The sequence below is a fragment of the Poecilia reticulata genome, chromosome 12 (genome assembly GCF_904066995.2).
Source record: "Poecilia reticulata chromosome 12, P_reticulata-male-v2, whole genome shotgun sequence".
NCBI lineage: Eukaryota > Metazoa > Chordata > Actinopteri > Cyprinodontiformes > Poeciliidae > Poecilia > Poecilia reticulata.
Genome location: NC_088841.1, coordinates 12,345,244 through 12,359,867, shown reverse-complemented (window position 1 = coordinate 12,359,867; position 14,624 = coordinate 12,345,244). Strand labels below are relative to the sequence as shown.

General features: G+C 39.4%; 2 protein-coding genes across 2 annotated transcripts; one reads left to right on the top strand and one right to left on the bottom strand.

Annotated features, from left to right (window-relative positions):
* Nucleotides 1-782: 782 nt before the first annotated feature.
* On the top strand, nt 783-7,523 carry rad23b (RAD23 homolog B, nucleotide excision repair protein). Its single transcript, XM_008424437.3, has 10 exons — nt 783-989; nt 1,634-1,715; nt 2,844-2,923; nt 3,171-3,442; nt 3,515-3,567; nt 3,925-4,052; nt 5,998-6,136; nt 6,242-6,369; nt 6,855-7,034; nt 7,174-7,523. Exons 1-10 carry the CDS (start codon nt 924-926, stop codon nt 7,285-7,287), a joined length of 1,242 nt encoding a protein of 413 aa, XP_008422659.2. The 5' UTR covers nt 783-923; the 3' UTR covers nt 7,288-7,523.
* Nucleotides 7,524-8,737: 1,214 nt separating this feature from the next.
* On the bottom strand, nt 8,738-13,105 carry klf4 (Kruppel like factor 4). Its single transcript, XM_008424438.3, has 5 exons — nt 12,722-13,105; nt 12,479-12,587; nt 11,063-11,930; nt 10,683-10,853; nt 8,738-10,289 (listed from the first exon to the last, which is right to left on the bottom strand). The coding sequence occupies exons 1-5, from the start codon at nt 12,724-12,726 to the stop codon at nt 10,114-10,116; spliced, it is 1,329 nt and encodes a 442-aa protein (XP_008422660.2). The 5' UTR covers nt 12,727-13,105; the 3' UTR covers nt 8,738-10,113.
* Nucleotides 13,106-14,624: the final 1,519 nt, after the last annotated feature.

Here is a 14,624-nt window from a genome sequence, read left to right as displayed (position 1 = left end):
CCTTCTGTGAAAACGTGATAGAGGTGGGGGGGATAGCCTGAATAGAGAGGAGGATCTCAGGATGCGAGAAGAGCAGGCCAGAAAGACAGAGAAGTGGGAGATGAAGATTGACTAAGACTACACAATATTGCAGAACACCTTGAATATTTTATTTTTTGTACTTAGCAGCCCTCCTAAAGTGACCACTGGGCAACAACTTTGAAAAAAAAAAAAACAGCTTTACATAAAAGCTTTGAATATTGAGTGATAACAGGTGATTTAACAAGTGTTAAAGGGTTGTGATTGTAGGAACTTTCTTATAATTTTCTATTGCAACACAGACATAAACACAAGCCTTTTTTCCATGTTGCCCACTAGTCAGCAAACTGAAATAATGCTACTTACATACTCGTGCTGCCTGTCCTAACTCTTTATGTTCATGGTTACTTTGTATTAAAATAAATTAATTGTGGTAAGCATTTTTTTGTTTTTAACAAAATGTAAGTAAAGGGGAAATCTGGAATATATTCACTCAAGCTTAGTGCTGAATGAATGAGGTTGATTTATAGACTGGAAGTCAAATTAAATAAGTTGTATTTATACAATCGCTGACAAAAACACCATGACCAAATATCTAATTAGCTGTAAAAGAGAGTGAATAAACATGGGTATTTGACTAACATAGTTAAATAAAAAAAATCACTCAATACAGTGCATTAATATGACAATTTCTGAGTCAAATTGAATGCAAACACAACATAGGATGTTGTTCACCATCTAACCACAAGGTGGACCATAAGCACGATGTTTAACACACGAAGAAGAGAACCGAAAAGTCATGGCGGCTGACAGGTTGTGATGAGCAAACGAAAAAAACAGTGGAGTCTTTCAAGTTGGATTTAATCGATTTAAGCCAGTGAAGTGGGTAAAGCTCGACTGACAAGATGCTGATAACTCTGAAGACATTACAACAACAAACATTTAAAATTGACATCGATGAGGAGGAGACGGTGAGAGATAAAAATATAAATGAAGGGGGTGGAGTGGGAGTGGGATATGTCCTGGAACCGAGAACAGTTTTGGAATGTATCATAACAGGCATGTCCATAAGTAGGTTTGCGAAAATTCATGGAATGCTTTTTATGTATTTGTCCTCGATGCGTCCTACTTGAGCTTTGTATAATTATGTTACCATTTCTGAACTAGTCAAAGTAACTGACTTGTACATATTGAAAAAGTGACTTGTGTTATCAGTAATTAGCCGCAGCCCACGGGATGCTCCACATGATGTTTGAAATGATTTACTTACTAACTTTTATTTTCGGTGAGCTTATATGATGTTCTTTTTTCATGTACGGGGACTGCGTAATATTTTAATTTAACCAAAAGGAGACTATAACTATTTTTTACCTTTTAATTCGTCTCTTAAACTTGGTTTAACTTGGGTCGTTGTGGCAATTTCAGGAGGAAGCTGTTATTTTTGTAGGTGATATGTCACAGGGAATTTGGTTTGTTGAACCAGTTTTATGAGAGCAGGTAAAGTCACTTCCTTTATTATTCACGGCAACTAAACGGATGTTTTAAGGGTTGTAAACAATTGTGCAACATAACATGTGAACACCATTGTTAACGTTTTTTCATGTTTTTTCTATAGGTGAAAACATTAAAAGAGAGGATTGAAAAGGAGAAGGGGAAGGACATCTTTTCGATTGCAGCACAGAAATTGATCTATGCTGGTATGATATGTGCAAATTCATGAAATAATACATTACCTTCCCATGTTTTTGGAGTCTTTGGTAGAGATGTGTGAAAGTCTGGAAAAGTATGGGATTTTATTTTTCCAGGTTTGATTAAATATGGTGGGGAGGGGGGAAGAAGACAGGTGGGAAAAGGTCTGCAAACTTTACAATTCAAACAGCCATTTTTGCCCTCAGTAAGCTAATAAGTAATTTAGAGTTGCAAATATTACACAACTATTTGAGAAAGGGGAATTTATATGTGATAGATATTATTATAAGAAGTTTGTTGTGATTTTTAAAGAACTGAACCTTTTTAAAGAACTTTTTCTGTATCTTTTTTTTTTTTTAAGTCAGTCTTGTAAGGCATCACCAACATTTTGAGATGCCAAAATCTGCCAGACAACTGAAAGGACAGTGATTCTAAACATGTGGCAAAATTAACACAGAGATTTCTGTCTTTACAGAAATCATTGTCCCACAGTTTTTCTGTCCCACAGAAAAGCTGTGGGACAGAAAAGCTCTGTCCCACAGCTTTTCTGTGGGACAGAAATCCCACAGAAAAGCTGCAGCTTGAAGAGAACAGTGTGACCCAGAAGTCAAGAGCTGATTGCATTAAGTGTTAAGAGCAGAGGAAATAACAATTGTGTCACTGAAAAAAGTAGTTTTTTCATACAGATTTTTTTCCCCACTAAATGAAGCTACCCACAATCCATGTGCAACTTTATTTTCACCTATAGATTTGATGGATTATGGTCAGCTTTATTTAGAAAGAACTGTAACCACATGGACAGTGCAAGATTAAAGAAGTCTCTGAGTGGTTAATAGTTTTATTAACTTTAAGAGGCCGTTGTTCAGACAAGTGATGCATATTTTGCTACATTTGTTTGTTTTCCATAGTAATGCTAAGTAATATGTTAAGATTTATCTATTCATGTTAAACACTGTTGCATACTCTCTCATATTTTTCTAATGTAATGGGACTGTAGCATTTTAGACTTCAATGTAAAACTTGAATTTTACACATTTGCTTTCCTAGAAATGATCTGTCATTCGTTCAACAGAGGTTTTGTTCATATAAAGTGTGCACCATTTTATATAATTGTTCGTTTTTTTGTGTTTTGGCAGGTAAAATCTTAAACGATGACACGCCTCTCAAAGAGTACAACATTGATGAGAAGAACTTTGTGGTGCTCATGGTGACAAAGGTTCATAATTTAAAGTTTCTCCAACTTGCTGTGTTTTTCTTTTTGAATTAGCATTGGCTGGTTTTCCATCATAGGATGAAAGCTGTCCAATTACTTTAGTCAGAAAAAAATATATTTTACTGTTTATTATCAATTTGGAGCAGCATAATTATGTAAAATACAACAGAGTTGATAGTTCGATCATAACGACAGCTTTTATTTGACGAAGATATTCTATGGCCTGTGATTTAAATTTTTTTTCTTCCAGCCCAAAACAGCCTCAGCCACCACACAGACTTCATTAACCTCTTCAGCTCCCGTCACCACGGCTCGTGCAGCTCCTCGTGCAGCTCCTCGTGCAGCTCCTTCTGCAGCTCCTCCTGCAGCTCCTTCTGCAGCTCCTCCTGCAGCTCCTCCTGCAGCTTTGTCTAGTTTAGATAATCCAGCAGAAACGACTCCCTCCGACAACAAGTCAGAGGACAAACAAGAGGAGACACCACCCATCTCTGAACCATCCTCCACCAGTAGTGGCAGTAGCGGGTAAGGATCAGACATTCACTCAATATCATTACGTTTTGGAGATATTGAGTATTTTCTTTTCTTTTCTACAAGCTCTGAGATTTCACCAAACTCCAACTTGATAAATGAAGCTGTTTCAACTCTTGGTAAGGCTGCATTTACATGTTTAGATGTTTGTTAGCTGTTCCAATGTACGCTAGGCACACATCTACATGTCCTCATGCTCTGCACTTTGAAAATGTGTTGCCTCTCAGTGAATCCTGTGAACCTGCATGTCTGAGAACTGCTGAGCATCAATTCTTTCTGATTTCCTTTAAACAATAATACTTTTTTTTTTTTTACTCAAATTGTTTAAATGGAGTTATGTTTTGTAGAAATAACTATCTCTCTTTCTGTGTCTTAGGTTTTTAAATTTTGTTTTAAAGAATAGAGATGAAAAGATTTGTCTGCACTGCGACTAAATCTCAGTTGCTGTATTGGCGACTGTCTACTCATTCCTTCAGTGACAGGTTCGTCGTATGATGCCATGGTAAATGAAATGATGCTCCTGGGCTTCGGGAGAGAAGAAGTGGTGGCAGCTCTGAGAGCGAGCTTCAACAACCCTGACAGGGCTGTGGAGTACCTGCTGTCGGTATGAGAAGCTCTGTGGTTGAAATGAATGAGCTTTTAATCATATTGCCAGATTGATGCATCACTTTAACTGATTAAAGATTATACTCCTGTGTGACATTTGCAATTTTGGAGCTTACTTTGCTTTCTCAGCCCATAGTTGTGTTAAAGGCTTGTTTTTGTTTTTTTTTAACTTTAGATCAGATTCACATCATTGTTTTGTAGATGGTCATGTTTATGTATAAACTTTACAAGAGTCCCCAAATATTTGTTCAGAAAAATCTTCTACCCCTCACACTATTGTGGGTTTACCATTTCAATAGCACACAAAAACATGATGCTTTAGGTGAAAAATACAATATTGTAGTATGTAGTTTTAGCTTCCTATAAAACAGGCTGGCAAAGTTGGGTTTTTTTTGAGGGGGGGATATCAAAAACGTTACATTTGATGAGGATCCAACTTGTAGACATACTATAAACCACAAATATGCGCTACTGCCTTGGATTTTAATATGAAATTTAAATTAACAGGCAATTCCATTTAATCCCACAGTTGTGCCACTCACGATGGCAGCATGTTGGAGTAGCTCTGTTGCATTATATTCTGATTTCTTCCTTTTAACTTTTGGTCAGTGTTTTTCTGGCTGTGGCATTGCTTTTTTTTGGAGAATTATTCCCTCTGGCTTTGGATGCTGTGCAGCTGGAACAACTTTTGTTGATGCTGTTTTACTTCGAGGTCTACTAACCAGTGGAGGCCTGACCCCAAATAATGTTGCGTAATGTCATGGAAATGTACTCCCCTCAGCATGCTGGATGTTCAAGTAATGACAGTTAGACCTATTTTGTGTATTTATCAGCTCATCATTTTTTAGACAATATGCCAGTGAACTGTTAGTCAAAAATTATTGCATAACCATGGCAAACAGGCTGGGATTAGCTCAATAGAATGTCAAAAGTTTAAATAATACCTGAACTAGGAGCCCAAAACTCAGAGGAGTTTAAAAGGGGACTTCTTGGATGCAGAGCAGAACCAAAGAACAGAGAGGAGGAGCAAGTCCAAGCCAACTCTTCCATTTACGATAATGGACAAAGATCATATCCCCGACTGTAACATCACAGGCAGAGAGAGATTTAAAGAGGAGTGGCAAAAGCATTGAGATAGATTAGCAGTGTTGGCAAAAACTGGATGGTGTTATCTAGGAAATGTTCCCGTGTAATATCACCTCTGCTGCCTTGATATTGAGTAGTTAGCATGTCATGCAGGGATATAGAGCAACTTCAGATTCGTTGCAAAACTGACTACTACCTGAGATCCTTCCTGCCCAAAGCATCACTCTCCACAATCACTTTTTGAAGATACTTGGATGATATGAGTTAAATTTAATTTCTCTTTTGGATAAATGTAGTTTTTTTTTTTTCTATTTGAATTTAAGGTAAATGTCAAGCAATGACCCCAAATAATGTTATGTAATGTCATGAAAATGTACTCATCATGCTGGATGTTCAAGGAGTGACAGTTAGACCTATTTTGTGTATCAGCTCATCATTTTTTAGATAATATGCCAGTGAACTATTAGTCAAAAATGGTCAGGCGGTCAATTGGTTTTAAATATAGAACTAGAAAAGTAACTCACTAAGTTCTGATTCGGAGTTGGACTACATTTTACACCCTTCACCCAAATATTTATTCATATAATGCAAGCTTGGGTTGCATCAAAGCCAACACACATATTTTGTTTACTTGACAAAAGTGGTTTCAGAGAATGCAATTTATTTCTTGTACAAACCCACATGAAATCCATCTTCAAATGCATCAGCATCCATGAAAAAATAGGAAACAGTTTGACAGAGGTTTTAGTGTTCACTTGCAAAAAAAACTTAAAACTCTTACAAAGTACTTCTTAATCAAGATATCATCCCCCTTCTTGTTGATCTACTAACCAGTGGAGGCCTCCCTCCTTCCACAGGGTGTGTCATCCACAGAGCAGAGTCCTGCTCCAGGACCTGATACCACGGCGACTCCATCCAGTGGAGCTCCAGCTGCTCCCTCCGGAAGTGTTGACACTCCTGCCAGCACTGGATCTTCACCAAGCGCTACAGCAGGAAGTAGGTGGAACACCCCGATTCCAAAAACAAATGAGACACGTAACTCTGCTTTCTTTGCCAGTTTTCTTGTTCCTTGCTTCTTACAACTTTAATTTCCATTTCCAGCCAATCCCTTGAACTTCCTAAGAAATCAGCCGCAGTTCCAGGTGATGCGACAGCTGATTCAGCAGAATCCTGCCCTGCTTCCAACGTTGCTGCAGGAGATCGGCAGGGAGAACCCAGAGCTGCTGCAGGTGAGGAAGAGCCAGACCTCAACAGTATTTCACTTATAGATTAAGACTTTTATATTTTTATAGGGGATTTTTAACAAAATGACAGTTTACTCATCTATCAGTCTACTATATCCAGTGTTTAAAATTTCAAGTAATTCTTCTAATGACACATTGCAAGGGAAAGACGAGGGAAACCAAGCCTCTTGGGCATTTTTACAGTTGATAATACATTGCAGTGTGCTTTAATGGGATTTTGTGCAACAAATTAACCAAAAGTAGTGTGTGTTTGTCAAATGGGAGCAAAATGTTAAATAATTAGAACTGAAACATAATTTTGCTTTTGATTGCACAAAAAAATGGATCAACATTTTGAATTCGCCTCGTTTCTTTTTTATCACACTAATAGATTCCACACAGCCACATTAAAGCTCTTTTTTTAAACACTCTGTTCTGCGTTTCACTTTGCAACACTAAACTAGTCATGAACTTTTCATCCTGAATTATAGGAGATCAGCAGCCACCAAGAACAGTTCATCCACATGCTGAATGAGCCAAGTCCAGACCCAGCTCCAGAAGGTGACGGAGGAGGACCGGGTGGAGCCGGAGGAGTGGGAGGTGGTACAGCTGGTGGGGATGAGATGAACTATATCCAGGTCACACCACAGGAAAAAGAAGCTATTGAGAGGGTGAGATGGAAGACGACAATGTCTGAAACTTGCTTTTTTTTTTTTTGAAAATATCTAAAAACACTAGAGCTTAAATTGAAAAGGTTGATGGTTATTACAGTTTTGTTAAACTAACTTTCACATTTTGCTTCCCATCCAGCTAAAAGCCTTGGGTTTCCCAGAAGGACTCGTCATCCAAGCCTACTTTGCTTGCGATAAGAATGAGAACTTGGCTGCCAACTTCCTTTTACAGCAAAACTTTGACGACGATTAAGGGAGACATTTGTTTTTGTTGTTTTCACTCTTCCTCCTCCACTGTTTTGTTAGTCATGTTCAGTATATCTGCAAATAAGCCTTTTAATATCCAAAGTGTATTTTATTCCCCGGTTCCAAATCAAAGTTTCATGATAACACTGGATAATTCTCAGTTGGGAGCTGCTGTAAAAGGACAGGCTGTTGTTAACAGGATACAATGGAGTAGTGATTAAAATCCAATACTTTTGCATCAGAGTTTGCCTATGTGCCTTTTGTTTTATTGCTTGAGAACAACTGTTTGTTTGCAAATAATAGGGTAAATCTAAGAGGTTCTTACAGTATTCACTTGCTTCTTGAAAAAAACAATTAAATTGGAACCAATCAAGCACCATGTGTGTCACCTTCTGTTTGTCTTTATTTTTACATCATAATATATGCTACATTTTACAAATGCAACTCACTATATTTTTGTCTTCCCTTATATCAATTCCAGTGAAGAGACCAACTAGAGAGCATTTCCTGTTGTAAAAACAGGATGATTTAGCTGAATAAACCTGCAGAGGGCAACGTAGACCACAAAATGTTTCACATGATTTAACAGCTCCGACATGAAGACGTACATCAAATGAATGTCGATACTATGTAAGTGTCCCAACATGGGTAAAGCTCGTATTTAATTTAACTACATCTTTGTTTTTGTCCCCTTTTAAAGCTTGCATACAATTATTGATGCCTTTAAATAATTCCATGTATACCAACTTGGAAAAAACCGTGTTATATGCTTCTAGCAGAATAAGGTAGGAAGGTAATGGTCAGGCTATGTATATACTGTAAACAAGTCAAAAATATTTAAAAATAATCTGGAATAGAAACAAAGTATGTTGAAATTTTGAGTATACTATTTCTAAAGTAAAATAGTTTTGATACATGTGTGTGTGTAAAATATAATACATACACGTATGTTCTTTTTGTGTTTAATTTAGGGGCATTTTCTTACATCTGTAGACACATAGATGGTTCATTTTCTGTTTTTTAAAATTTTTTTTTTTATGTTGGCTAATCCTGAAATTGTCATATTAATATGCACCATATGATTCTAAATCTGTTTTCCATTGAGAACTTTTTTTTTCTAAATTGTTGAGGTAGTATTTATTTACAGATGGTCTTTGAGAGGTTGTTGGATAACCTTTTTTTTCCAACATTTCTTTTTGCACTGTCATGTTACAAACTCATATCAATTTAACTGCAGTTTTTTCAGCTCAGGTGCATATTTTGGTTTGTTCTTGGACTGGATTCTGTTAAAAATTTGTTGTAAGACGCTTGCAGTTTGAATGACTTGCATCCTAAAGATTCCCAAGTTTTTGGAAGCACTGTTTTAAAAGAAATGAACAAAATAAAACTCTTTCACAGCCTCTACTATGAAGATCCCAAAATAAAACAAACGTCGCTGAGTCATTAACCAGTTAAACTCGGTTTACTAAGGGAGAGTTTAATTTTTGTCATTAACCCGCTAACATGGGAATATTCAAACAGCAGTTTTATGCACACAGCAGTGTACAAACAAGAAACGAGAATACAAAGACCGTCTTTCTAGCTTCATTTTGTGTTTTTATTCATATTATCTCAGCAGAGAGCAGAAATCAGATCTGGTGTCATCCTTGAATGTCCTGTTTTCTTTCCTTTGACAGGTGGAAAAAAAAAAACATGCGGAAAAGGGAAAACTTTTATATGGCAACGATGTGCTGGTTTGCCTCTTCATATGGGACGATTATATTGTGTAGGATGCGACTGAGTCACCGCTGCCATTTCAAATATAAATGTGCTGCTCTGTTACGGTTTCGCAAAATGTCTAATGACCACATGCATCTCATCATGGATTTGAATTAGCTAAGAGTATAAATGCCACCTTGGTTTTCTTAGTTCAAATACATTTTTATTTCATTATACTGTAAAATACAAAACAATAACAAAACATTTTTATGTACAAATGTACAAAGTTTAACATTATATTACATATTTTGGCTATAAACAAAAGCAAAATCTTTGTTCAGAGTTACTCATTCAATACAAAAATACGAATGTTTCATATAAATTATTGCACTTTGCAGCTGCAGTGCGTTGTAGATTGCCATCGCTGTTTAGAAAGTGTTCACCTGAAGTCATACTTTTTGGAAGAAAACACAAACAACTAAATGGCACTTTAATTTTCATTGCTTCACCCTTTTCTTTTATCTATTTTCCATCATCTTTGGTACCTTTTTTTGTTTCTAAAAGAAACCTTCTCTATTACTCAGCACCATTCTGTATAAATTAACATTGTACCTGAAAATAAATGGCTTTGCAGGTGAAATGGGATGATAAATATCGCTGTGTTTATTAATACAGTTTGTTTTAACAGTGTGTATTAGGAGTAAAGTCTGCGATGGTGTGTTGCTCGCTGCTAGAAGGCCTCTGGAGATGCTTTGTCTGTTGCTCCTGGTTTCCCTGAATTTTCCAGTTAAAATCCGCTGGCACCTGGTCCACCAAGTTTTGTCGGTTAAATAAGACAAATTCCAGTTTGGTCCCTTTGTGTTTTTTTTTTTTTTGTTTTGTTTTGTTTTATAATAAGGTTTTACAACCCTGGCTTTGAGGCCTCGTCGAGTCACCTGCACAACGTGAGTGGGGCTCTTAAAGGAGTAATGCTTTTTTTTTGTGCCATGAACACCACAGCATGTCTTGCTGCTCGACGTCAGCTTGAAGGCAAGTATTGGTTAAAAAAAAAAAAAAAATGCTCGGGATTCTGCAGACAGATATATATATATATATATATACTGTGGCCTTCAACTTTTGTCGTCTTGTCTGCGTCTCATAGGTGTCTCTTCATGTGGAGAGCAAGGTGGTCCGACCTGGAGAAGGCCCGGTCGCATTTCTGGCACTGGAAAGGCCGATGACCCGTGTGTTTCCTGTAGTGGCGAGTGAGCTCATCAGAACGTGCAAACTTCCAGCCGCAGCCCTCCCAGTCGCAGTGGTAAGGCTTCTCCCCTGTGATAAAAAAAACAAAAAAACACACACAGAGCAGTTAGCACCATCCCTAAGATTGAAGTAGCCACCTCCAGCTAGAAAAGAGGTCCATCCTGTCCTGCAGCTCCTCCGTAAAAGGCCTAGCACTTGTATTTGAGCAGGGATCAGTGTCAACCTGTTTTGCTGCACCTGACAAGCAACTCCCCTAGTCCATCCCCCACCCTTCTATGAATGTGTTTGTTCAACAACGTGCAAGTGATGTGGCCTGTTTTTTGTAAATCCACAATGAAAGCCTTAAGCTGAATAGCTCTAGATAACAAAAAAAAAGGTATGATTAACGAGCGAGGCTTCAATGTGCATGCCTCATAAAGTAAAAGGCAACAGGAGAAGGAAAAACTGTAAAGGGAGCTCTACCTGTGTGTGTGCGGTGGTGTGCTTTCAGGTGGGAGCTCTTTGTGTACGTTTTGCCACAGCCAACGTAGTCGCACGTGTGCGTCGCCACCCTCTTCCTGGGCCAGGAGCGCCTACCGCGTTTGGGCTTCGGCTCCTCGGGCAAGCAGTCCCCGCTGGAGATCATGAGACCCTCTGTAGGGTGAAAGGATGGCCAACATTGTCGCCATGAAACATTAATATCATACCATAGAAGAATAAAGATCTTAATAACAGAATTCGCTTGTGCAGTTGGTATTGCCAAAACTACTGTTTCTTCTCTAAAATTGAATTTATTGAATAGATACACCCTCAGCTGAACTGGTCGTACGAAGTAATTGATACCAAAGTGGTGTTCCAGTCACCTGGGTACTGCATGGACGAGCCCTGAGGGTAGGAGGTGTAGCCCTGAGAGGTACCATGGTGGTACCCCTGCGGAGGTAGCGGGATCTGAGAGAGAGGGTGGCCCAATTGGTGCTCCCGGCCAAGAGGATTGTCTGGAGAAAGGGACGAGGACGAAGACAATCTAGTGCTGGTCATGGTCCTCCCATTCCCTGGAAATGCGTGAAGATCCAAGTTGCTGGGGCGCTGTTGCTGGCCTGCCCGGCCATGAGAGTTCACCCCTGCCAAGTGCAGGTCGATGGGCTGTGAAATGGTGCAGTTACTGGGATTCTCCTGCTTTATCCGGCTGCACACGAAGGACGGTGAGACCCGCGACGGAGCAGAGTCCGATGCCGTGCCGACACAGGCCTTGCCTACAGTCATGCTTTGGCTGTACTCTCCCATGTCCATTGTTGTCTTGACTACAAACTTGCCATGGAGGCTAGGGGGGTGGAGGTATGCTGGGTCCAAATCAGGCCTCATGAGTTCTGCCACAAAGCCTCCAGAGGGCGAAACATCACTGATGTCTGGGATGGTGTAGAGCAGCTCGCTGGCAGTGTCTTGAGGAGAAGGAAGTTGGTAAGATGAGGTGAAGGAACCTGGGGAAGACGACATGGCCTGGGCAGAGCTGCACCCCATGGCGTCCTCCTGCTGTTGCTGTTGCTGCTGCTGCTGCTGCAAGATGGAATTGGACAAAATAAAATCATAGTCCAAGTCCAGATCTGGCTCAGTGTCCTTCTTGGACATGCTGGTGCTTGTTATGCTGGTGGCTGTGGGGTGGTCTGGGTCGCAGCAGCTGCTTCTCTCCGGCACACTTGGTCTCTTAAGATGGGACAACTCCTCCTTCCATTTCTAGAGATAGGTTACAGAGACCAGATAAGAAGCTTGTTTGTGTCGGGTTACCACTAATTACAAGAAACTCATACTCATTTATGTCCTGCTCTACTTTAAAAGAGTCCAAAACAAGGGAAACCGACTGGTGGACAAGTTCAGTTCAAGAAAGAATTTAATGAAGGGTGATATTTATGAAAGCTCAGCAGCACAACTCAGTCAGGTGGAGGAAAGATCTTTGGAATGTGCACTGGCTGGAATACTGGAATTGATTCAGAAAGCACAAAAATGGGGGGAAAAAAACAATAAGTAGGCTTGGGTAGGCACTCGGAGACTTCGTGCAATCAGATAATATTCTTTCTAGGAGTTTTGCTGGAAACCATATGTGCTTTCCTAGTTTGAATGCCTAGGGTTGCCTGTGTAAGCTGGTGCACGCCCCAGCAGTGTCAAGCCTTGACTGCAGTAATAATATGGGAGCTACACTGAGAAATAAACACACTTTAAATAGAGGACTATAAGAGATTCCCTGATGCCCAAGGTCTATCTGGCACGCAGTAGGGTATACTCACCAGATAAGCACCTCCTATGGGTCTGCTCTTGTCAGTTGGTCCGCTGGCAAACGTGGAAATAGATGGGAGAAGCGTGCCACAAGCCATCTCGACGTCATTTGGAGGCTGCCTGAAATTACACAGAAAACACCGTAAATCCCCGGAACGATCCTGCAGGAGGAGGCGCAGCGCAGGCTCCTTTATATTCCACAAGCAAGACGATGATCAGGCGATGCTATGAAAAAAAAAAAATAAATGTTTCACCTCATCAGTTAGAATCGACTCTTAATTCTTCTTGCCGCGGACTGCACTGAATCTGGTAGGAATAAAATCCCCTCGTCAGAAGTGTTTCAAAGTTTCTGCTCCGCACCGCACGCCGCACTTTGGCTCCGGGACATGCCGCCGCTAGATTGGGCGCGCCGGTGGAAAAGAAAAGCATACAAAAAAAAAAAAAAAAAAAAAAAGGAAAAGAGAAAGAGAAAAAAAAATGGAGCTAGTTGTGACTGATTGGAAGCTGTTTTGAACGGGGAAGACAGAGAGGCGACGAGCAGGGGAATCCCTCCCGCCAGTTGCCTTGCAGGGAGACCGGCAGTCTGAGTGAGGAAACAGCGTGAGAGAGGCATCCTTAAATCTAAATCATGGGAAACGCCTTCTGTCGCCCCGGCAACGGGCGCAGGAAAACATTAGGGGGGGAGGGACGAAGAGTGAAGGGGTAGGCCGAGTCTAATGGCATAGAAAAAAAAAAATGTGTGAGGCACAGCGAGGTTTGTTTGTATTCATAGCAACGGTACCAATCCTTGCTGCTTTTATTCTTGTAAAAAGCCATTTAGGAAGTGCAAATTTCCAATTGCAACACACAAACTGTCAGGAGAACATAGGTAGGGACGATTAATGCGGACACCTGCAGGCGCACAAATCACCTGGAGAGCCGAGATAAATAATACTTAGTAAATAATGGAAATATAATTATTATTAATAGCAATAATATAGATGAGTAATTTTTTTTAATATCCACTTTTATATTAGTTAATGACAGACATACATATGAGTGTAAATGTTCGAAAGTTCACTTTTACATATACATAGTGCAGTGAATATTGCTTGATAATCTTGGCGTATTGTCCTAATTTGAGGACTAAAAGCCTCCGTTGTATATATCTGCAAATAGATGCGGGGTTAACTCTGGACGGGTTATAGACAGGACAAACATCCATGCTCTCTGATACTCACTCCTGCAGCCAGTTTAGAAAGACCAATTACCATAACTCGCATGCTTTTGAACTGTGTAAGGAAGTTGTACCTGGGGAGAATCTAGGTACAGTGAGACTGTGCAAACTACAACACATTACCCACATTGAGCTAACTATGCCACTGTTCCTCCCGAGGCATAAACAAATCCAGTTATTTTGATTAAAAATAAAAAAGGTTCCCTGTTTGCTACTTAGAAAAATTATGTGTTGTTTGGATTAATTTTAACTTTTACACGGAGCTCTGTGAAACTGCTAAAAGTAACTCATGATGAATCATTCTGTAGGATGCATCATGCTGTGGAGATGTTTTCCTCTGTTTGGGATTTTAAATCTGGTAGGAGATTATGGGAAAACGGATGTGACTAAATGCAGGAGAATCTTCAAAAATATGTACAAGGCTGCAAAAACTTAAGTGTGGATGTAGGTTCACCCTCCAGTACACAATACCGTGTGTATGAAGAAATATTAATAATGGCTATCTGAGAATAAGAACTTCGAGAATTTCTGGTCGCTTAAAAGTAAAAAACGTAAATGTTCTTAAATACATTTTTACAGTGCTGAATTATTAATTAAAAATATATATAGCCAAAGATTTTAAATATTACTAGACTTTTGCTTGGCGAAAATTATTTGATTAAAATCAAATTATTTATAGTAGTTTTACTCTATAAGTGTAACATTTTATTCCAAAGACACACTAAAAAAATCTGTGTGTTACTGAGGTTGTATTGGGTTTTAAAAATCTTCCTTGAAAAGCATTAAAGCTTTAAAATACCAGGCTTTGTGGCTGAACTGGCATCTTGCTGGATTTGCAAATCATTTTTGGCACAAACTCTGCTGTCCAGAATCGTTTGACACACTGACTCGACATCATTTGCAAGAGCAAACAAAGCGTTCGGCATTGATCCTCCTGCATC